Source organism: Lutra lutra, chromosome 1 (assembly GCF_902655055.1).
Source record: "Lutra lutra chromosome 1, mLutLut1.2, whole genome shotgun sequence".
NCBI lineage: Eukaryota > Metazoa > Chordata > Mammalia > Carnivora > Mustelidae > Lutra > Lutra lutra.
The window spans coordinates 128,971,916-128,995,856 of NC_062278.1; the positions used below are offsets into that span (position 1 = coordinate 128,971,916).

At 41.0% G+C, this 23,941-nt stretch overlaps 1 protein-coding gene across 3 annotated transcripts in view; it reads left to right on the top strand.

Annotated features, from left to right (window-relative positions):
• The first annotated feature begins 1,358 nt into the window (after window positions 1-1,358).
• MSL2 (MSL complex subunit 2) overlaps window positions 1,359-23,941 on the top strand; it is a 41,484-nt gene continuing 18,901 nt past the window's right edge. Inside the window, exons 1-2 of one of the 3 annotated variants that reach the window (XM_047736345.1) lie at window positions 1,359-1,596; window positions 2,902-3,253. In XM_047736345.1, the coding sequence (XP_047592301.1) occupies window positions 1,477-1,596; window positions 2,902-3,253 (472 nt within the window). In that variant the 5' untranslated portion in view covers window positions 1,359-1,476. Of the gene's footprint in view, window positions 1,597-1,827; window positions 2,055-2,901; window positions 3,254-4,645; window positions 4,829-23,941 lie in introns of those variants that run through there. The other 2 variants (XM_047736355.1, XM_047736361.1) reach the window with 2 other exon arrangements.

The window sequence follows — 23,941 nt, forward strand, 5'->3', positions numbered from 1 at the left end:
GCACACATCTCCAATGATTAAAAAAAAAATTCAGTTATGAGAACATCAGCAAGATTAAGGCCCTGAAAGTAATCACTTGCTTAGGGTGACTGCTAATTTATGTTGCCTGAATGGAAAACAGTACTGATTATTTTACTCTCCGTGTTGCTCCTTTGGAGTAAAACAACCTGTGTTTTGTGGAATAAGAACTTAGAGTCTGAAATAAAAATAGAACTGTATAATATAACAGTTTTATTTGAAGGTGAGCTTAGACAAGATCACTTATCAAACAAACGACCCAAGGAAGATGGGGCTTTTAAACAAGAGAATGGATTTGAGAATCCTTGTCATTTTCCAGATACAAGACAGCCAAATGTACTTTGCACAACTTTGTCTAATTTCTGCTTTGCTCCCTAACAAAATTAAGAAGTTAGATTTTTACTGCTTATACTTAAGTGGTGATAATATGCTAGCCCTTGTAAAGAAAATAAACCTGTTATCATATGACTAGAAATTATATACCAGAATTTATTGGGTTCCCTTGTTACCTTATTAATTTCTACTCTAAATAGAAAATCCCTAAAACTAACTGTGCCCCCAAAAGATATACATGTCACAAATTTCACTTTGCAAACACGTGTAGATCATTTATTTTGCGCAAAAAAAACTATGCTAAAGAGCTTTGGTATCGAGAGATAAAAATGGTTCCTATGCTGTTTCTATTTGTGCTCCTCAAAAAAAGTTTTGTACTTTTAGAGATGAGGGGAATCATACGTTAAGTTAGGCTTTTGTTTATTTATATCTGTGTCCCCGGTCTCCTGCAAAAACAAGGCTAAAGCTTGTTTAAAAAAAGATGTACTTTCAAGGATTTGGGTCCCTTCTAAACCAGGACCGTGGATTCCTCAAGAGCTCTGTTCACAAAGAAGGGCTAAGTCTGTCAAAGGAGCCGAAAAGGGGTACGTTTTGCTTTTAAATTGGACAGTTTTCCTCTAGGAGCTCGGTGAGGTCCTGGTCGGCGCCCCAGAAGGCTGGGCGGCTGGCGTCGGTCCGACTCCAAGGACCAGAGTCCCCGGAAAGAGCCCAGCTCGGAAGGGCGGGGGAAGGGAGATGGGCCCGAGCCCCAACGATTACACACCGCCTGCCAGGGTCTAACTGACCTCAGGCTGCCATCGACGCTGCCGCGACCCTAACCTAGCAAACGTCGCGTCCGCACGCCGCCGCGCGGACACGCTGTTTGCTGTCGACCTTCCCGGCTCGGGCTGCCCAAGCAGGCCGCGGCAGCGCCCTTTCAGTGCTTGGAAAGCGCTGTTCCAGGAGAAAGGCCGCGAGGGCGGGGCTTCGGGCCGTTCCGGACTATTTCCTCATATCGTGGTCAGTTAGGGCGAGGAGGGCCGTCAGGGCGGAGTGCCACATGGCGCGTCCCCGCCAGGACTCAGCGTTGGCTGGCATCGAGGAAGCAGTGTAGTGCGAGGGGCTTAGAGCCCATACCGTGGAAGGATGGGTCAACTAACGAACGTTTCGCCACAGCCCACACGCCTAAGAGGGAATTTGAGGGAGCATGGGGGAGGGGCGGACAGAACTGGCGTCTTGCAGAGAGCATGCTCTGTTCTAAAAGCCGTAAGTGGAGAGCCAGGCATGCGCAGTGAGGGCGGGGTGGGTTGGCAGCAGGGAGGGGCTGGCGTGAGCGGGCTGCTGTGTTTATCCGGTTTTCTGGGTGGGCGGTCAAGGCGCACGCGTGAGGGCGAAAGGCGGTGGAGCTTGATATTGGAATGCGCATGCGCGGAGCCAGCCGGTAGCTCAGGGAGGGTGTGGAGGGGGCTCTTAGAGGAGAAGCAGGGGAAAAGGGAAGCGAAGGGAAAGGAAAGGGCGGGGGGAGGGGGGTGAGTGTGATCTGCGCATGCGTGCGGGCGCTAGCGACGACGGCGGCGGGGGAGTCTCGGGGATGACAGTGGCTTTGCCCGTTGGGGTAACGGTCGTCGTCGCCGGCAGGGCCTGAGGCGCCGCACAGTCCGCGGGATTCACTAAGGCCGCAGCAGCCCGGGCCCTACTGAGTTAGAGTGGCGCGTGGAGTCAGGGTGAGGGCGGCGAGGCACGGGGGGAGGGGCCTGCCGCGGGGCCTTGCTGGTGCTCTGGGCGGCGGCGGGGCCTGGCGGTGTGAGCGCTCGCCTCAGCTGCGGCCGGGCGGGAGCCGTGGGCGGCGGCGGCCGTCGTGCTTGGAGGAGGAGGTCTCCGTGTGTGCGGCGTGGAGAAGATGGCCGGGCAGTGAGGGGGCGGTGCTTGCGCCTGGTGACCTCGGAGTGAGCGACTGAGGAGCGAGGGGCGCCGCCGCGGCCCGGCCGGGCCTGCTCCCCGCCCCCTCCCGCTGCCGCCGCCGGCCCGCGCACTTCCTTCCCAGCCCTCCCCTGTCGGGTGGGGGACTCTCCTGCCCGCTTCGCCACCTCAGGGAACAGCGGGGTTGTAACCGCCAGGGCGGAGAGCCAGGCGCAGTCTGGGCCCCGCGTCCGATATGGAGAGAGCGGCGGCAGCCTCCGCCTGCCGCAGCTGCAGCATTCGCCGCCGCCGCGGCTTGGTGCACTAGATTGAGGAAGTCGACGCCCGAGCCATCCTTCTTGCCGTCGCCGCTACCTCTGCGCCGGGCGCTGTGATGGAGTAAGGGCCCTGCAGCTCGTGAGAAGCGTGCGCGCCCCTCGGACCGGGCCGGGGCCTGCTCGCGCTCCCGCCCAGCTCGCCCTGAGGAGGTGCCTCCGCGTCCGGAGATGCAGCGAAGGCCGCCCGCGGAGCCGCGGGGCTAGACTGAGCGCCGAGTTCCGGCCCCAGCGCCGAAGTCCCCGCGTTCTTCGCCCCGAGGCTGCCTGGGACAAACTCGAACGCTGGTTTCTCTCTCTCTCTCTCTCTCTCTCTCTTTTTTTTTTTGTCTGCAAGTCTCAGGGACGGAGGAGGGGCGCCAGGGCCCCATGTGTGGGAGGATTGCTTCAGCTCCACAAACTTGCACGGATTTTAGTTACTACTTTGGCCAGTGGTTCTTTGGTTTCCTCCGATTTGTTGCAAATTCGCCATTGTTCCCTGGCTGCTTACAAAGTTGGATCCGGAATTTCTTTTCAACCGGGAGCCAACGGTGTCGAAGTGTCTGCAATGAACCCCGTGAATGCTACTGCTCTCTACATTTCCGCGAGCCGCCTAGTGCTCAACTACGACCCCGGAGACCCCAAGGCGTTTACAGAGATTAACAGGCTCTTGCCTTACTTCCGACAGTCTCTCTCTTGCTGTGTTTGCGGTGAGACGCTTTTTATTGTTCCCTTTCAATGCTTATTTTAAAAAATTCTGGGTACTGGTAACAGGAACGGTTTGGCGGCGTGGTAGTTTGTATTAAGCTTTTGTTATTTGTGCATTAGTATACGGTCATTAGTTTTGAGGCTCGTCAGAGGACTTTTGCCCAGCAGTTCAGAAAGAGCCCTCCTAAACCGTTTAGTACGGCGGCCTTAATGTTCAGAACTGTTTAATTCGTCTCGGGTCAGTTCCTTGCCATTTCTGTTGATGGTTTTATAAATGAGTGAAGTATGCTTGCGTAGTGCTCTTTTTTTTTTTTTTTTTTAAACCTTTGATATAAGAGCTGACAACACTTACCTTGGTTAAACGTGGTTAAGCCTGGTTAAAAAATGTACATGTGGCGTGTTTGCATTTCCCCAAACTGGTGTTATGTGTGGGTAGTGGTATAATCGGATGCACCCACAGCCTGTGAACTCGATGCAGAACTTTTCTCCGTGTTCCTCAACATGCTTTGACAGTTTGACAGTAAATAGTGAGCCCAGGAAGACTGAAGGTACTCTGTTTTTTAGCTGGTGGGATTTTTATGAAATTGTTGTTCCTTATTTTGTGGTTTTAATGTGTTATGGCCTGGTAGACAATTATTTTAGGTGGTTGGCTTTTTTTCCCCCCACCCAAAAATATTTTCTGCAGGGTAGGTTACTTTCACGTTATTTTTTGAGTGGTAAAGATATGCTAACTTTTCTAATGGAAGTGTCTCAAAAGTGCTGATAATTTGGAATAACTTTGTACCTATTATTTTTTAACTTTACACCTTTTTTCAAAAAACCTGGCCTGGAAACATTAATAGGAGGGAAATGGCAATTGTCAAGAAAGTACTATCCTCCATTTCGTATTCTCATTCTACCCCAAATTTTGAGGTTTTGCTGATCCACTTGTTTAGTCAGAACTTGAGAAATTCAGGCATTTCAGGTTTTCACTTTATCTTAGATAAAAGAAATTTTGTGTCTGTAGTGGCTGAAGGAGGATACCGTATTCATTTGGGAATCTTGCATCATTTTCTGGATAGCATTGGGGCAAGCCACTGAACGGGGTGCAAAGGAAATGGAGATTGTGTTTTTTGCATACCAGGTACTTAATCTTATAAACATATAAGTAACTGTGTGAATGTGATTACTGTGACTGGTAACAGACAGTTAACACCTTTATAGGGAAGCGTTTGCCATGGGCAAATCACCACCGCCCTGGGCCTCAGTTTCTTAATGTGTAAAATGAGAGCTTTGGGTGAGATTCCAAGTTTTCCTTTAACTTAAATTTTACAGATAGGAATTTGCTTGGTTTCATTGTGCTCCCCCATCCCACTTCCACTTTTTATGGAGTGCTTCTTTTTATGTCTTAACAGCTTTTGGTAGTTTTTGAACTGAGGAGATAGAGCTGCTATAACTTCCTTTTCTACAAACCTTTCTTTTGGGGGGATTGCTACTCTTGTGATGTATGGGAAAGAGGGCAGAGGGCAGCCCATCCCAGCCTGCTAGAACAGCAGTAGAGAGTGATGTCATTATCCAGGTAACACTCAAAAGATCTGGTAAGTCTCCTTTTTACTAGGGGGATGGGACTTAACTGACTAACTTAAGGGTAAAATGGTAGTTTTGAATTGTGTAGTTGCTTAGAATTTTAAGTTCTTATCAATAGCTTCAGGATAGTTGTCTAATTGAACATTTTTCCAAATTCTTTTTTTTTTTTTTTTTTTTTTTTTTTGAAGATGTTCTTTATTGGGGCGCCTGGGTGGCTCAGTGGGTTGAAGCCTCTGCCTTTGGCTCAGGTCATGATCCCAGGGTCCTGGGATTGAGCCCTGCAGAGCCCCTCATCGGGCTCTCTGCTCAGTGGGGAGCCTGCTTCCTCCTCTCTCTCTGCCTACTTGTGATCTCTGTCAAATAAGTAAGTAAAATCTTTAAAAAAAAAAAAAAAGATGTTATTTATTCATTTGACAGAGATCACAAGTAGGCAGAGAAGCAGGCAGAGAGGAGGAAGCAGGCTCCCGGATGAGCAGAGAGCCCAGAGAGCCCGATGAGGGGCTCAATCCCAGGACTCTGGGATCATGACCTGAGCCCAAGGCAGAGGCTTCAACCCACTGAGCCACCGAGGCGCCCCCAAGTTCTTTTTTTTTTTTTTTTTTAAGTTTTATTTATTTATTAGAGAGAGATCACAAGTTGGCATAGCAGCTGGCAGTTTGGGGTTTGCCCAAATGGCCTTCTTATTTCAAGCTATTATGCCTTCTTGTTCAAGCTACTCCACCATCCTATGGAAAAGATTTGTGGGTTCTACTTTTTCCCTGATTATAATTGAGTAGCTGGCATAAATTTTAGCAGTCTGAATGTAGGTTCTGGCCAGCCCTCTCTGACCACTGCTCCCATGTCTTTGTACATAAGTCTGGTTATCAGGAGTTAAGAAAAAAATCCGTTACTTGAATTTAGATCCAGCGCTCAAACATGTTTGTATCAGATGTTGTCCTAGCTGAAAAGCATAAATACATTCAAGTTAATAGGGCGCACCATGTGCAGTCTTATTTCATGAAGATAATAAATATGTAAAAGTTTAATTCTATCTTGGTGCTGTAAATAGGGAGTTTGTTTCATCAGGTCCTCTGAAATCTGACCCAGTCCTACCTTTTCAGCCTTACCTTTAACTGCTCTCTTATATATTTCTGTGCTTCAGCCGGGTTAATGTTCTTGCCTTTTCAAACATAACATGCCCTGTGTCTTCCTTCTTTATTCAGTGAAGTCTCTTTTGCCTAAAAATACTTTTCTCTGTGGTTTAACTCATCAGTTTCCTCCCTCCTCAGTGAATTCTTTGCTTACTGCAGCAGAAAGTTCCATTTTGTCCTTTGAACCTCTAACCCTTTGTTCCAGTCATAGGCACTTACAGCTCTTTGGGTGCAGCTTTCATATCTAATTCTTCTGATATCTTAGGGGAAAATACTATTTTTTGGTTTATTTTTGTGTTGCTCCTGCCTCATATACTCTCTCCTATCCAGTGACTTGCATGTTGGTGTTTATGACAGACTCAGAGGAAGAAAATGAGACCCCGAGATCATGACCTGAGCCAGAGGCAGAGGCTTAACCCATGAGCCGCCCAGGTGCCCCTTAATTTTTTTTAATTAATTATTTTTATTAACATATAATGTATTATTTGCCCCAGGGATACAGGTCTGAATGATCAGGCTTACACACTTCACAGCACTCATAGTATCACATACCCTCCCCAATGTCCATAACCCATCCACCCTCTCCATACTCCCCCTCCCTCGGCAGCCCTTCCTTTGTTTTGTGAGATTAAAGAGTCTCTTATGGTTTGTCTCCCTCCCAATCCCATCTTGTTTCATTTTTTCCTTCCCTACCCGCCTAAACCCCCCACACTGCCTCTCAACTTCTTCATATCAGGGAGATCATCTGATAATTGTCTTTCTCTGATTGACTTATTTCACTTAGCATAATATCCTCTAGTTCCATCCACGGTTTGTTGCATATGGCAAGATTTGATTTCTTTTGATGGCTGCATAGTATTCCATTGTATATATATACCATATCTTCTTAATTCATTCATCTGTCGATGGACATCTTGGTTCTTTCCATAGTTTGGCTATTGTGGACATTGCTGCTATAAATACACTGGGATACATGTGCCCCTTCCGATCACTACATTTGTATCTTTAGGGTAAATACCCAGTAATGTGATTGCTAGGTCGTAGGGTAGCTTAGTTTCAACTTTCTGAGGAACCTCCGTGCTTTTTTCCACAGTGGCTGCACCAGCTTGCATTCCCATCAGCAGTGAAGGAGGGTTCCCCTTTGTCCGCATCCTTGCCAATATCTGTCATTTCCTGACTTCTAAATTTTAGCCATTCTGACTGGTGTTGTCCTAGGGATTTTAAGGTTTTCATTAAATCTTTATGTCTTCAAATGATACAAGAAGGTTCGTATATAGAATCAAATCCTGTTAGAACTGGAAGGACATGTTAAGTGGAAGAATATTAGTCTTTGAGATATTGGGAGTCCAATAAATTTATTATGTTTGAATCTCTACTAAGGCACATGGGTATTTTCTTGGTGTTTTAATTAGAAACGAGGTGGTTTTGACTTGGAATTTATTGAATTGTTGTGAAACCTTTTGGACATCCACTTTCTCATAACATGGGAAGGGGGTACCTGGGTGGCTCAGTAGGTTAAGAATCTGCCTTAGGCTCAGGTAATGATCTGGTGGTCCTGGGATTGAGCCCCACTTTGGGCTCCCTGCATAGCGGGCAGCCTGCTTCTCCCTCTGCCTGTTTCCTCTGCTTGTGCATAAGCACGCTGTTTCTCTCAAATAAATAAATAAAATCTTAAAAGAAAATAGGAAGGGGCTGTAGATTGATGTTTCCCACTGACCTAGGATTATGTGGGCTGATCAGGTTTTTCTTTTGAATGTTAAAGACTTAACAACAGAACCCTATCTTTTCATGCTATCTGTACTCTTATTTTCCACTAGAAAGGAGGTAGTTTCCTGAGTGAGAGCCTTGGTTCTCCTGTTGAGTATTGTAGTCTTGCACCTGAGAGTAGCTCAACAAGTATTTGTTGAATGGATGAAATTAGTATTAAAAATAGGAAGTTTAAGGTGAAGATGTATTCTTAGAATAAAGCATATACCTTAACTTTAAATAGATTTAGCTCTATGAAAAATTACATTTTCCTTTTTTCATTTGCCGTTGTTTATGGACCCACATTGGAAATTAGTGGAGTGTACGATCTCTGTCATCTTTTCTAGTTCTAGAATTCTGATTCTCTTCTTTTAGCAGAAATATTTTTTGACTGAGCAGTTTGTAATTAGCAAGAATCTTCTACAAGGAAATGTGAACAGAAAGTTTCGAGTGAGTTATTTAAACTACTTGGCTTTTTTATCTTATTTTTTAAAATAATCTTTTAGATGGAAGCTAAATTAAAAGGCCATTTGAACTTTTTAAAGATTTTATTTATTTATTTATTTATTTATTTTTAAAGATTTTATTTATTTATTTGACAGAGAGAAATCACAAGTAAGCAGAGAGGCAGGCAGAGAGAGAGGAGGAAGCAGGCTCCCTGCTGAGCAGAAAGCCCGATGTGGGGCTCGAACCCAGGACCTGTGATCATGACCTGAGCTGAAGGCAGCGGCTTAACCCACTGAGCCACCCAGGCACCCCTAAAGATTTTATTTATTAGAGTGATTTTATTTATTAGAGCGCAAGAGAGTGAGCTGGAGCAGTGGGGGAGGTGGTTAGAGGGAGAGGGAGAAGCAGACTCCTGCTGAGCATGGAGCCTGACACAGGGCTCGATTCCAGAACCCTGAGATAATGACCTGAGCTGAAGGTAGACGCTTAACAGACTGAACCACCCAGGTGCCCTTAAAAGGCCATTTGAATAATTGTACATAAATGTGTTACACCTGCTTTTTTTTGTGTGTTTATTGATACTTAAGAATTTTTTTTGGGGGGCGCCTGGGTGGCTCAGTGGGGTAAGCCGCTGCCTTCGGCTCAGGTCATGATCTCAGAGTCCTGGGATCGAGCCCCACATCGGGCTCTCTGCTCAGCAGGGAGCCTGCTTCCTCCTCTCTCTCTGCCTGCCTCTCTGCCTGCTTGTGATCTCTCTGTCAAATAAATAAATAAAATCTTTAAAAAAAAAAAAGGAATTTTTTTTGTAAACTCACTGTAATTCTTCATTGCAGTGAACACATTAAATTTATCATCTTAAGTGTATAGTTCTATAATGTTAAGTATATTTACATTGTTGTAAAATTGATTTTCATAACTTTTTCTTTTTTTTTTTTAAGATTTTATTTATTTATTTGACAGAGAGAGAGATCACAAGCAGGCAGAGAGGCAGGCAGGGGTGGGGGAGGTGGATGCTGAGCAGAGAGCCCGATGCGGGGCTCAATCAATCCCAGGACTCCGAGATCATGACCTGAGCCGAAGGCAGAGGCTTAACCCACTGAGCCACCCAGGTGCCCCGATTTTCACAACTTTTTCTTCTTGGAAATCTGAAACTCCATATCCATCCTCTGCAGCCCATTGGAACCACCATTCTACTTTCTGTCTGTCTGAATTTGACTATTCTAGATACTTCATATAAGTGGAATCATACAGTATTTTGTCTTTCTGTGATTGGTTTATTTAATTTAGCATAATGTTCTGAAGGTTCATCCATGTTGTAGCATGTGTAAGAGGTTTATTCCTTTTTAAGGCTGAATAATATTCCATTGTATTTGTGTACCACAGTTATTTATCCATTCATCAGTTAATGGATTTTTGGGTTTCCACCTTTTGGCTATTTTGAATATGCTGTTGTGAACATGGTTGTGCAGATTACTAAAGACCCTGCTTTCAGTTCTTTTGGGTATAAACTCAGAAATAGGATTGCTGGGATTGTGTATAGTATTTTCATTTTTAATTTTTTGAGGAACCTCTCTACTGTTTTCCATAGTGGTTAGACCATTTTACAATCCCACCAATACAGGGGTTCCAATGTCTCCATTGCCAACACTTTTTTTTTAATGGTAGCCATTCTAATGGGCATTAGGTGATGTCATTGTGGTTTTGATTTGCATTTCTCTAATTAGTGATGTTGATTGTATCTTCATATGCTTGCTGGCCATTGTGTTATTTTTGGAGAATCACTGTCATTTTTTAATGTTGAAAACTTAACTCATTACATCTTTATTAATCACTTGTTCTAAGTGCTGGACTAGAAGGATGAACAAGACACATGGTCACTATCCATATGTTGTTCAGCATTAAGGAGAAGACAGATAAGTAGATCAGTTATTGGGGAAGTGCTTTGTTAGAGGCATTTATGTTATACCAAAATCTGAAGCATCATAATAGAACAATTATAAGTTTATTGCATGTGTAAAAGTTTCAGAAATTAACCATAAATGACTTTCCCCCTCTTATAACTTGCTTTTGAATAGCTGTTTGGATCAAGTTTAAACAGACCTGATTGGTGTTAAGTAGAGTTTGGTTTACCAGTTTTTTTTCTTGGGAATTCAGTTCACCTGTTCTTTCTGGGAAGAATTCCTCAGGGAGCATTTGGTAGGCTGGTAAGGAAGAACAGTATGTAGTAATTTGTATTGGCAGATACACTTCCATTCCAGATACACTTATTTAACTGGTTTCTTTTCCTAATAAGAATCTCCTTTCTATAGTTTTCCTTTTTTGTATCCTAAAATTTAGTTCATTTATTCATTCCTATTTAGGTATGCTTATGCAAACTGAAATTGCCTTAGAGAAAGGACTTCCAAAATGTATTGTTCTGGATGTTGAAAGAAATGAAAAGAGGTTTGATCCACAGTCAGTTGTCATGTGATATAACCACCTGAAAAGTTAATAATATCAGTGTAAATAATGGTTCAAGAGGTGCCTGGTGGCTCAGTTGTTTAAGCCTCTGATTCTTGATTTCTGCTCAGGTCATGATCTCATGATCTCATAGTCCTGGAATTGAGCTCCGTTTCAGGCTCCTTGCTCAGTGGGGAGTCTGCTTGACGACCCTCCCCCTTTGCCCTTGTGCTCTCTCTCAAATTTAAAAAAAAAAAACATTAATGGTTCAAGACAAGCAGTACAGTGCTGTAGAATTACACAGGAGGGATTGTTTCAGTCTGGTGAGATCTAGGAAGTATGGGGCTTAAGATGGGTGAGAACAGTGATGAAGTTAGTGGACATTTTCAGCAAGGTTGGAGGGAGAGAACAGTTGGCTTCAGAAAGTCAAGTTTATTGTAGTGAATAGTTCTAGTTAGATCCCTTGCCCTATAAATTGAGTTTCAGGACTCTTTTGTGTGGTGAGTCCTGACGCAGGGCTAAGGAATTTGACATTTACCCTGGAGAATTTTTTCCCCCAGAGATATGCTCTGTGGGCCACTTAAATCAAAATTACCTAAAGGGCTCATTCAAAATCAGATTCCCAGTTATTGCAGTAGAGTGATTGAATTGGAATATCTTTGAGCAGGTTCTTGTAATCTGCATTTTACCCCCCTCACCCCATCTTGATAAGGGGTTGGAAGTTTGCAAATCGTTATTGCAAGCATTTGAGAAACAGCTTTGTAAAAGAGTGATGTGATTTCCTAAAATTTTTGGAAAGATTAATTTGGGGGTAGAATACAGGATTGATTATTAAGACATGAAAGGAAAACAGATATATCCATATTAGATAGAAGCCTGAATAGTGGTGGGAGTAGAGAGGTAACACCAAGATAATATGAAGGGAAAGGTTTGTCTTCCTTACAGTTATCATAGTATTTTAATTCTTTGATATGTACTGTGTTATACTTTTTTATGGTTAGGCATTTTTCACTATGAATGGATTAAATGAGGCATTTCCCACCTTGAAATTTACAAACATGTCTAGCACAGTGCTTTCACATACACCTGATGAAATGTACTGAATTTTATTGAAGAACTGACAAAAACCTGGCAGTTTAATACAGATGCTTGGAAAAGATTGGAGTCAGAGAACCTCGTTACATAACAGAAGTGAAGTAAGGAAGGGTGTTGATTTTGGGAGGACATGAAATATTTAAATAGGCAGGTTTGAAATAATTTAAGAACAGTCCAATTAAAATACTCTTCAGGGATTCAGCAGTTTGGTATTGGATTTTGGGAGAGATCATGTGCTTGGGAGAGGTTACCAGGTAAGATTGGAATTAGAGGTGAGTCAGGTGTGGGCCTTAGAAGAATGAGACAGTGTTGAATAATGTGATAGTCCCTGCGGATTGGGGTTATAAAGAAATACTGGAAATTAGAAAATGATAAAAATATTATCTGTTTTATATCTATTTTACAATCTTTTTATTTTATGCTCTTCCCTGGAAACTTTGATTTTATAATTTTATATATTTGATATATTATATATTTGATGTAGTAAAACAACATACCTTCTGCGCTTTGGGGTTGTTGTTTTCATTCTCAATTTAACTGAAACATCCAGACCTCCTTTCTTTCTATTCCTTGTTTGCTTTGTGCATGCATAGCTTGCCATCAGTAATTGGCTAATGTCATTATATTGGCTTCTCTCAGAGTCCACTTGGTTACTTTTATATATGATATATATATATATATATATATATTTATATTCACACTTTTGTGTATAATTTGAGGTTTTGTGAGTTTTGGTGTACTTTCTCTATTTTTTATTTTAAAAAGTGATATTTTAAAATTTTATCCTGATTTCTCATATTTTTCTGTGTCCAGTAGTGACCTTTGACTTCTTACCATTTGATTTCTTTTACTCTGACATTTCTTTTGAAGATTAATTTTTTGTCCTCATATCAGGAAATTAACTTAGATAAATTTTTACCTTAATTACTATATATCTGGCCATTTTTCTTTTTCTTGATCTGACTCTGTCCATAATATTTTAGCAGAATTATTTTCTTTTTTAAAATTAACATATGATGTATTATTTGTTTCAGGGATACAGGTCTATGATTCATCAGTCTTACACAATTCACAGAGCTCACCATACCACATACCCTCCCCAGTGTCCCATCACCCTGCCGCTCACCTCTCCCGTCCACTCCACTCTAGCCACCCTCAAGTTTGTTTCCTGAGATTAAGAGTCTCTTATGGTGTGTTTCCCTCTCTGGTTTCATCTTGTTTCATTTTTTCCTCTCTTCCCTTATGTTTCTTATTTCCCCTTGTTTCACAGATTCCATATATCAGTGAGATTATATAATAATTGTCTTTCTTTGACTTATTTCACTTAGCATAATGTCCTCTAGTTCCATCCATGTTGTTGCAAATGGCAAGATTTCCACTTTTGATGGCTGGATAGTATTCCATTATGTATGTATATACCACATCTTCTTTATCCATTCATTTGTTGATGGACATCTAGGCTCTTTTTTTTTTTTTTTTTTTTAAAGATTTTATTTATTTGACAGAGAGATCACAAGCAGGCAGAGAGGCAGGCAGAGAGAGAGGAGGAAGCAGGCTCCCCGCTGAGCAGAGAGCCCGATGCGGGGCTCGATCCCAGGACTCTGAGATCATGACCTGAGCCGAAGGCAGCAGCTTAACCCACTGAGCCACCCAGGCGCCCCGCCATCTAGGCTCTTTCCATAGTTTGGCTCTTGTGGACATTGTTGCTATAAACACTGCGGTGCACATGCCCCTTTGGAACATTACATTTGTATCTTTGGGGTAAATATCCAGTAGTGCAATTGCTAGGTCCTGGGGTAGCTCTATTTTCAACTTCTTGAGGAACCTCCATACTGTTTTCCAGAGTGACTGTACCTGCTTGTATTCCCACCAGCAGTGTAGGAGGGTTCCCCTTTCCCCATATCCTTGCCAACATCTGTCATTTCCTGATTTGTTATTTTATCCATTCTGACTGGTGTGAAGTGGTAGCTTATTGAGGTTTTGATTTGTATTTCACTGATGCCGAGTGATGTTGAGTGCTTTTTCATCTGTCTTTTGGCCATTTGAATGTTGTCTTTGCAGAAATAGAAATGTCTGTTCATGTCTTCTGCCCATTTCTTGATTGGATTGTTTATTTTTTGGGTGTTGAGTTTGGTAAGTTCTTTATAGATTTTGGATACTAGTCCTTTATCTGATATGTCATTTGCAAGTATCTTCTCCCATTCTGTGTTGTCTTTTGGTTTTGTTGACCGTTTCCTTTTTTTGGGCAAAAACTTTATCCTGATGAAGTCCCAGTAGTTCATTTTTGCCCTTGCTTCCCTTGCCTTTGGCGATGTTTCTAGGAAGTTGCTGTGGCTGAGGTCGAAGAGGTTGCTTAGCAGAATTATTTTCATTCACTGCCTTTGTACTCAAATCTTTGCAGAGTTACAATATCTTGTTTTCTCAAGTTGTTTTAATCTAGTTTTCTAGCTAGTATATTTTGTTTGCTGACTTTAGTTGTCTGTCAGCATTTGTCTATTTTCTTTATGGTTATAATCCATAGAAAAAGTGCACTTAAAATGCTGTCTGGTCTCAAATTTGGAAATTTTCTGGCAAAGTTGAGTAGTTTTGAAATTCTTACGTAACAATTAAAGGCGCACGTAAAGTGGGGGTGGATGGTCCAGTGTAGAACCTAAGGGCTTTTGAACTTCTGTCAATCCTGCTAAATATCATTTCTTTGAAGTTTAAATATCTATCTGATGTTCTGAAATTTGGGACTCTGGCCACATTTCATACAGAAATCCAGGATCAGAAGGGAGCATTCTAATTCGGGCATCCTTGTAATTTCTGAATATCGTCTATAGTTAATCAGTTGGTTCTCTGACCTGTCACTGAACATAGTCTTATCTATCAGAAGCTGAGGCTGTGTCAGGTATCCCTTTATGGTGTCAGTAAGCTTGCCAGCTCAATTTTTACATAGGTCTTAAAATGAAGATATTACTAAGTTATTCTTTATGAGGAGAATTTATGAAGCTTTAGGCAGAAAGGACTATAAATCGAGCAGCCATTTTTTCCACATCAAATAATCTTTTCTGTAATATTCTTGAAAGTTTCTCCAAGCCTTTTCCGGAATACCTCTAGGGTAGGGTGCTAAATTAAATTCTACTCTACAAAATAACTGAATCTTTGACAACTTTTTTTTTTTTTAAAGATTTTATTTATTTATTTGACAGAGAGATCACAAGCAGGCAGAGAGGCAGGCAGAGAGAGAGGAGGAAGCAGGCTCCCTGCTGAGCAGAGAGCCCGATGTGGGGCTCGATCCCAGGACTCTGAGATCATGACCTGAGCCGAAAGCAGCGGCTTAACCCACTGAGCCACCCAGGCGCCCCTTTGACAACTTTTTTAAAAAGAACTTTCTTTTTAGAAAGTTCTTCCATTTTGCCCAAGTCGCCTCTGTAATTGTCTCCCACTGATTTTTTTGTTCTCTGGAACAATTCAGGAAGCCTTTGATAAAATATTAACCTTCAGCTGTTGGAAGAACTGTTTTCATGTCTTTCCTGAGGATATAATCATCACAAAGTTACCTGTCCTGGGAGCATCCTGGTTTCAGTTTCTTCTAAGTGTGGACTTTTGTGTCCATGCCCATTATGGTCGGGTGGGATTATCAATTTTCTCAATTTGGATAAATATCTTGATTTCTTTTTGTTTCATTTGGAAGTTGAAGACGTTAGATGAGAGCAGATACTTGTTTTTGAATTTGGGTCTTGGACTTTTTTTTTTTTTTTGAAGATCTTATTTATTTATTTGATAGAACACAAGTAGGCAGAGCATTAGGCAGAGACAGAGAGAAGGGGGAAGCAGACTCCCCACTGAGCAGAGAGCCCGACATGGGCCTGGATCCCAGGACCCTGGAATCATGACCTGAGCCGAAGGCAGCGGCTCAACCCACTGAGCCACCCAGGGGCCCCTTGGACTTTTTTTTTGCTTGGTTACAGATTTACTGTGTTGGTGGTCAGTGTTCTAAAATCTAGAGTTCATGTAAACATCCAAATTTAGGTTACTTCCTGGAAAATTGTAAGGTCTGGCAATAATGGGTCTATGTTCCCTTGTGCCATGGCATCACTGGCTGTAGATGAGAGGAGGTTTGTCTTAGGGGTAGAGATATGCCCTCTCCAGATTACCCTAACCTTTGTCACATTTACTTATTTTTTAAGCTTAGCATCCTTGCCTCTATAGGTATTTGGATCTGTAATTCTCAGGAATGGCAGATTTTATGAGGTCTCTTATGTCCTAGACACTATCTAGCTTGAGACACAGAATTCTAATGTTGTTTGGATTTTGAATTACTTTGTAAAACCTGAATCAGAATCAAGATTGTGTTATCTTTTTAAAAAATTCTTTATTTTATTTATTTGACAGAGAGAGAGAGAGGGAACACAAGCAGGGGGAGTGGGAGAGGGAGAAGCAAACTTCCCGCCAAGCAGAGAGCCGGATGCGGGACCTGATCCCAGGACTCTGGGATCATGACCCGAGCCGAAGGCAGATGCTTAATTAGTGAGCCACCCAGGTGCCCCAAGATCGCTTTATCTTGTTACACAGTCATAGAACATTTGTTGGTTCATGGTATTTCTGGTCAACTAAGACATCTTCACAAGGTGATTGATAGTGTTGTCCAAATCTCTCTCTTTTTTTTTTTTTTTTTTAAGATTTTATTTATTTATTAGAGAGGAGAGCCACAAGCACGGGGAGAAGCAGGCAGAGGGGGAGGAAGAAGCAGGCGCTCCACGGAGCAGGGAGCCAGATGTGTGGCTCAATTCCAGGATCCCCTGATCACAACCGAGCCAAAGGGAGACGAGACGCTCAACTGACTGAGCCACCCCAGTGCCCCAAATCTTCTCTATTCTTGCTGATTCTCTGTTTCGTCAGTTTTTGAGAAGTGTTGAAACCTCTTATTATGGATTTGTCAGTTTGTCTTTGGAGTTTTATTAGTTTTTGTTTCATGTGTTTTGAAGCTCTCTTTTTTAGGTGCATACAACAATTTTGAATATATGGAATATGGTTAAAATAAGTTTAATTTTTAATATTCTGCTCTACTAATTCTGTCATCTGTCACTTCTGTGTTTGCTGTTCACTGATTTTTCTGCTCATTATGGGTCATATTTTCCTGCTTTTTTTGCATGCCTAGTTAATTTTGATTCAAAGCCAGATACTGTAAATTTTATCTTGTTAATATTTTACCTTGTTGATGGATATTTTTGTAATGTAAGTATTCTTTGTTCTTGGGATAAGGTTAAATTACTTGGAAAGAGTTTGATCCTCTTGAGGCTTGTTTTTAAGCTTTTGTTGGGTGGGACCAGAGCTGCCTTTAGGGGCAAATTTTTTCATACTGCTAAGGCAAGAACCTTCTGATTACTCTGATTCATCCCTTGTGAATTAGGAGTTTTCTTACTCTTAATGGTGGGAATAGGTGCTGCCTCTGAATTCAAGGGATTGTTCTCTTTGCTCCTTTCTGGAGGTTCTTTCTTCAGCCTGAGGTAGTTTCCTCATACACATGTGCTAATTACTACTCAAAGGAAGACTTGAAAGAGATGTGTAACTTTTTTTTGTTTTTTTAAGATTTTATTTATTTATTTGACAGGCAGAGAGGCAGTCAGAGACAGAGAGGGGGAAGCAGGCTCCCCACTGAGCAGAGAGCCTGGGGCTCCATCCCAGGACCCTGGGATCGTGACCTGAGCTGAAGGCTGAGGCTTTAACCCACTGAGCCACCCAGGCGCCCTCAGATGTGTAACTCTTAACTATAGAGAATAAACTGATGGTTACCAGCATGGAGGTGGGTGGCAGGATGGGTTAAATAGGTGATGGGGATTAATGAATGCACTTAGGATGAGCACCGGATAATGTATGGAAGTTTTGAATCACTATATTATACACCTGAGACTAATGTTTCACTTTATGTTAACTAACTGGAATTTAGAAAAAAGAGAGACCTATATATCTCTAGTCCTCTTTCCCTGTACTCTGGAGAAGTCAAGCTGTCTTGGCCTCCCAGCTGTCTTCTAAACTCAAAAATACAAGAATTCCAAACACTAAGTTACATTCTTTGTTTTTAAGTCTATTTTAGCATTCATGAGTTTACAAATAAGATACATCATTTTAGAGTAGTCACCAAAATCCATTTTTAACATAATTTTAATAAAATAAAATATGTTAGTATCTTATTAGTTAGAAGTCCTTGTTAGTTAGAAGTCATAATTTGTAGGCTTTATTAATATGAATTTTATAGTATAATCTTTAATAAAATGCTGATTAATTTTTTTCTTAAAATTATTTCATCACAGGGGTGCCTGGGTGGCTCAGTTGGTTAAGCGACTGCCTTCGGCTCAGGTCATGATCCTGGAGTCCCGGGTCGAGTTCTTCATAGGGCTCCCTGCTTGGCAGGGAGTCTGCTTCTCTCTCTGACCCTCTGCCCTCTCTCATCCTCCCTCTTTTACTCTCTCTCTCTCTCTAAGTAAATAAATAAAATCTTTAAAAAAAAATTATTTAATCACATTCCCCACTTAAATGATTAGAAGAAACACCCAGGAGTTCTTGTTACTGTGAAATATGGCATCAAGGCAAAAAAGGTGGAAAGTATCTTTAGTGGTTCCTAATTCTAATTCTGTTGTGCATATGAATTACATGAGAAGGTTTTAAAAATGTACATTCCTGGGAAGTTTCTTCAGAAATTCTGGAGGAGGCCACATAGGTGATTTAGTATTAACCTTAGGATGACAGTAGTGATGTCTTGGAATCTTCCTCATGCCAGGTTAAAAGGAGCACTTCAATTTTGTTTTAAAAGATTTTTATTTATTTGTTTATTTATTTATCAGGCAGATTGAGAGAGAGCGCGAGCAAGCAAACGCGCACAAGGTGGGGGAGAGGTTGAGAGAGGGAGAAGCAGGCTCTTCGCCAAGCAAGGAGCCCGATGTGGGACTCGATCCCAAGACCCTGGGATCATGACCTGAGCCAAAGACAGCTGCTTAACCAACTGAGCCACCCAGGTGTCCCAGTAGGTGAACTTTAAAAAAAAGAACGTGTGCCAATAAATGTAAGCAATACTATGTTAATAAGCAAGTTTCTTGACAGTATTCAGTTTTAAGACACGAATGTATTTTGGGATGACTCTCCGAGAGAACATGAAGACAAACTGGTTTATGCCTTCTGATTAAATGGAACACTAGTTTTGGAAATTTGGAACTGAATTTATATTGATTAATTTGATTAATGTTAGGTTGTTCAACTTAATTGTGACTGACTAGCCTCTATTATCTTATTGGTAATAATTTAATATGAGACCAGTATTGCTTTGCTAAAATATGAAATTAATGGAATATTACAAAAGTGCTCTGTAACCACAAAACACTATAAAAGTCTCCCGTAAGTAATTATTAAGATAAATGACTTCTGACTTTCTCTTTTAAATCTTATTAGAATATGAAATGAGGTATGACTTGAGTTTATGGCTGTGTTGTGGTTCTGAGTGGTTATATATCATTCATTTAATAATCTGTGGTGTGTTTGGTTTTTTTAGTTTATAATAGTAGTTGACTGGTGAAGCTTACCTTGTATAAACTATGACATCACTAAGAGCATCAGGAAGTATTTTTCATAGTTTTAGGTTAACCAAAGACATTAAAGTTAAAGAAACTGAAGTTTAACCACTTAGAAGTTTAGTAAACAGCATAGCTTGAGTAACATTCATACTTCTAAAATTGCAGTGTTTAACTGTTAATTTTCATTTCACAGCAAACTAGTTGTATTCCTTTTCCCAAACTGAAACCAGAATTTGTGTTTTTTCACCCTGTCATTTCCCTGGCATTCATGTTTAGCTGTCACTGCTATCATTGTAGTAATACTTGTTACTTAAAATGATGTAATTGGTACAATGAATTTTTAAATAATTACTTACTTGGTCAAGTGGCCAAGATACTCCATTCTGTATCCCATTTTTTAGTGACTTCTGCATATCTGTCATTATTTCCTTCCTTATTTTTTTATTAAAATGCATATTTTTCTGTCCTGCAAGGGGGCTGATGGTGATCTACAATGTAGCAGCTTAAATACTGAGAGAATTAAAAATTACTTTGAAACCTTCATTTGTCATTGGACCTGTTGCTATTTTGGGGCATGTATTTGCTTTTTGGTTTACTACTAAAATAAATATGTGGAAGTTTAAGGGAACATATTTAAGTGATGATCAATAAAAAATTTAAAGACCTGGATTAAGAATCTGTACTAAGGAAAGTGGTGCTGTCTTAGCACCAACAACAGCTTCTTAGCTGTTGTTCTCTGATCTCAAATTCATCTCTCTTTGACTTGAGCTCATTATTCCTTTTTTTTTTGAGCTCATTATTCTTTTTTTTTTTAAAGATTTTATTTATTCATTTGACAGAGAGAGATCACAAGCAGGCAGAGAGGCAGGCAGAGAGAGAGGAGGAAGCAGGCTCCCTGCTGAGCAGAGAGCCTGACGCGGGGCTCGATCCCAGGACCCTGAGATCATGACCTGAGCCGAAGGCAGCGGCTTAACCCACTGAGCCACCCAGGCACCCCTGAGCTCATTATTCTTTATAGTGGCACTCATGCTCATGAATTTTTGCCTAATGAAAAGATTTTTAAGAGGTTTAGACTTCTTCGTATGCCTGCAAAAACTGTATTTGGTGCAGGTTTTTTGCAAGACTAAAAACAGGTTTTTTAAGAACAGTTGTAGGGATGCCTGGGTGGCTCAGTCAGTTGAGTATATGCCTTTCTCTTAGGTGATGATCCCAGGGTCCTGGGATGGAGTTCTGCATCAGGCTCCTTGCTCAGCAGAGATCCTGCTTCTCTGCCTGCCACTCCCACTGCTTGTGTGCCCTCTCTCTGATAAATAAAATCTGTAATAAAAATGAAAATAGGAAAACTCTTTAAAAAAAGTTGTAATTGTTTAGAACAGTTAATGCCCTTGTGCTCATTGCTAAGTGATACATATAATCTTTTTGTAGTGTTGTCATTTTTGTTCTTAACTGAATTCAGAGATTATTTTCTTGTATCTATCTGGGAGATATCTTCCTAGTTATTGTTTCATATTTTACATCTTTAATTTTGGGTGTAATTTTGGTGCTGTAATTCAGAGATGTAAAAAAGGTTTGAGAATCCTTTTTTAAATGGGAGTGGTGGGCTCTGGCACAGTGGTTGGCAATATAGCTGGGCCTCAGAAATTATATGCTTAAATGATTGAGGAATGGGAAATGCTTTCTAGAGTGAAAATAGCCTAAAAAATTAACTCTTCATTTGGAAAAGGTAGAGAATGGAGTATTTAAGATATTTAAATCTGTGGGTTGAATTATGGAAGGATTATTGTTGCCCTATGTCAGACTTTTGACACTGGTAGGAGTATATCCTCTCACCCTACATGTACCTTGATACTGCTTTTGGAGACTGAATCTAGGCTAAACCATCTCATCCTAATTATAGGAATTTAATACATATATATTTACTTATTTTGTACATACATGCTACACGTATTCACACATTTAATATATACATAGAATTGTCAGTTAAGGTTTCTAATGCTGTAAATTCTTAGACCAGTATGTAATAGGCTGAGCTTTTTCGTTGGAATCTCTTTACAGAGAAGATAGTACAATGTTTTATATAGCTTATGTGTTTACTTGGAACATTTAAGATTAACTTTAGATACTGAATTTGTTGTATAGAGAATCCAGGCAGGACTCTTGCAGCTCCAGTTTCTGTGCAGTAAGGATTTCCTGACCCTCACAAAAACATGTTGAGCATCCATCCTGCCTTTGCCTTTCCTTGGCTCCCCTCCCCTCCCCATTATTGCCAGGACCCATTCCTGTTTCCTCTTTTCCCCAAAAGGTTTTACATCTTATGGTTAATTATTGATTACTATGGCCCAATTTCAGTGATCATTCTTTTTGACAAATGGAAGGAAACTGAAATTGTCTTTATGGATGCTGTGGACTTAATAGCAGAAATAGGGATGGTGCTGGATAAGTACAAAGAACTCTAGGTTGGGAATCAATAGATTCTGTTTCTATTCCCTACTGCCAGTAACAAGCTATGTAATCTTAGGAAAGTCTCTCTTGGTTAAAATGGAGCAAGTTGATTTCCAAGGTCACTCCCAACTCGAACGTGCTTTTTTTTTTTTTTAAAGATTTTATTTATTTATTTGACAGAGATCACAAGTAGGTGGAGAGGCAGGCAGAGAGAGAGAGGAGGAAGCAAAGCAGGCTCCCCACTGGGCAGAGAGCCCGATGAGGGGCTCGATCCCAGGGCCCTGGGATCATGACCTGAGCCAAAGGCAGAGGCTTTAACCCACTGAGCCACCCAGGCGTTCTCTAACGTGCTTTTTTATGATTCATTCATTGTACATTTATTAGGTGCTTGCTTATGTGCCAACAGTGGTTTAAAGATAAAGAGATAAATGTTTCTGGCCTTGAGTAAGTGAGACCCCCTGAATGGTGACAATATAATGTGATAAGTGCTATAATAGGAGAATGTGATAAATGCTTTTTGAACAAACTGTGGGGTAAGGGTTAAGGAAGGCTTCCTCTTGGAGGTCATATTTGAGGAATTCTTAAAGAATAGTTTATTCAAGGAAGGAAGAAGGAACATTCTAGGAAGAGCACTTCACAGAGGAATGAGTAAGCATTGCATGTTTTGGAATGGTCAGTGGTAGGTGGGAATGGAGTATGAAGTTTGTATGAAATGGAATGGAATGGGGTATGGAGAAAGCTTAATGGTATGGGGAGGTTAGGTGGAGGCGACATTCTGAAAGGCCTTATATGTCGTTCCAAAGACTGGATTTTAAAGGCTGCTTGAAGGTGAGTGGTGTGTGTGTTTGTGTGTTTGGCAGTTTTTATGCCTTTATGAGGGGTTTTGAAAAGAAGAAAGACAATCAGATTTGTGTTTTAGAAAGATTATTTGGTGATAGTGTGGAGGGTGGACTGATTGGAGCAGATGAAGTTGAGGCAGGAAGAGATAAGTTAGAAAACTTGCAGTGTTTGGGGGTGAGGAATGATGAGGGTTCAACTAAGGCAGTAGTCCTGGGAATAAAACTTGAAGGATGACTTAGAAACTATATGCATTGAGACTCTGGAGATTGAATGTGGAATTCTGGTGAAGAGTCTAGATGGTTTCAAGCTTATGTGGTTTGATTTCTGGGTGAATAATGTCAGTATCCAAGAGAATAAGGATGCAGGAGGAGGAGCAGGTTTTTAGGTGAGGGTTTAGGGGAAGTATGTTTATATTTGCTCATGTTAAGTTTTAGTTGTCTGAGTAATCAAAGGAGACATGAAATTCCTAGTGGGCAGTTAGATATGTGGGTCTGGGGTCAGCAAAGAAGATCAGAGCTGGATGTAAAGATTCAGGAGTCATCAGTTTATGAGTGGTAATTGTACCAATTTATGTGCAAATCACTGGAAGGAATGTGTGGTGCAACTTTTAATTTGGGGTGTCATATCTTTTAAAAAAGATTCATGATCCCATGATATTCTGTGCAACAGTTTTTGTCTTTGCATATGTGTATAATTGGATTCTCAAAGGGGTCTGTGACCCAAGATTACTGTGGAATACTGGAATGGAGTAAGAAGGATCAATCTTAATACAGATATATGGGGAATCCTAAAATTAAGGAGAAGACAGGAAGAGGATGTAAAAGAGGTGGAGGAGACAAGTGTTGGGGGAAAAGGGAAGAGAGCATTTTAAGGAAGAGTGATCAACCAGAAATGCACGTTGGTTTGGGATTAGCAATTTTTCCTTCTATTAGAAGATGAAATCTAGGGAAAAATACTTTAGTGTATGAATAATTGGAGGGTAAATTGTTATATGGAAGGAAGGTTGAAGGTGGAAGCGAGAAGGTATGATGAATACAGTTAGGTGGGTAACTGAAAGGATTGGAGCCAGAGGCAGTAGAGGATGGGAGAAGAAAAAAGAAGAAAAGGGTGTAAGTGTGTGTGTGTGGGGGGGGGGAGTGGATATGGGGAGAACAGGAGGTGGAGAAAGGGGGAGAATATTTAAGTATTAAAGCCTATGGTATTTTGAAAATATGAGGGGAAGGGGAAACATGCCAAGTATTTATTGGATTTTATTTTGTAACATATAGAAAATTTCAGTGTATAAAGTAGAACTTTAATATACCTATCACCTTAACAATTAACGATATCCAACTGTAAGACTTTTGATGCACTCTTATAGATCTTGCTATAAAATCTTAGAATCATCAAATTTTAGAGCTGGAAGGAACTTAGATATTTAGTCAGTTTATAGCTT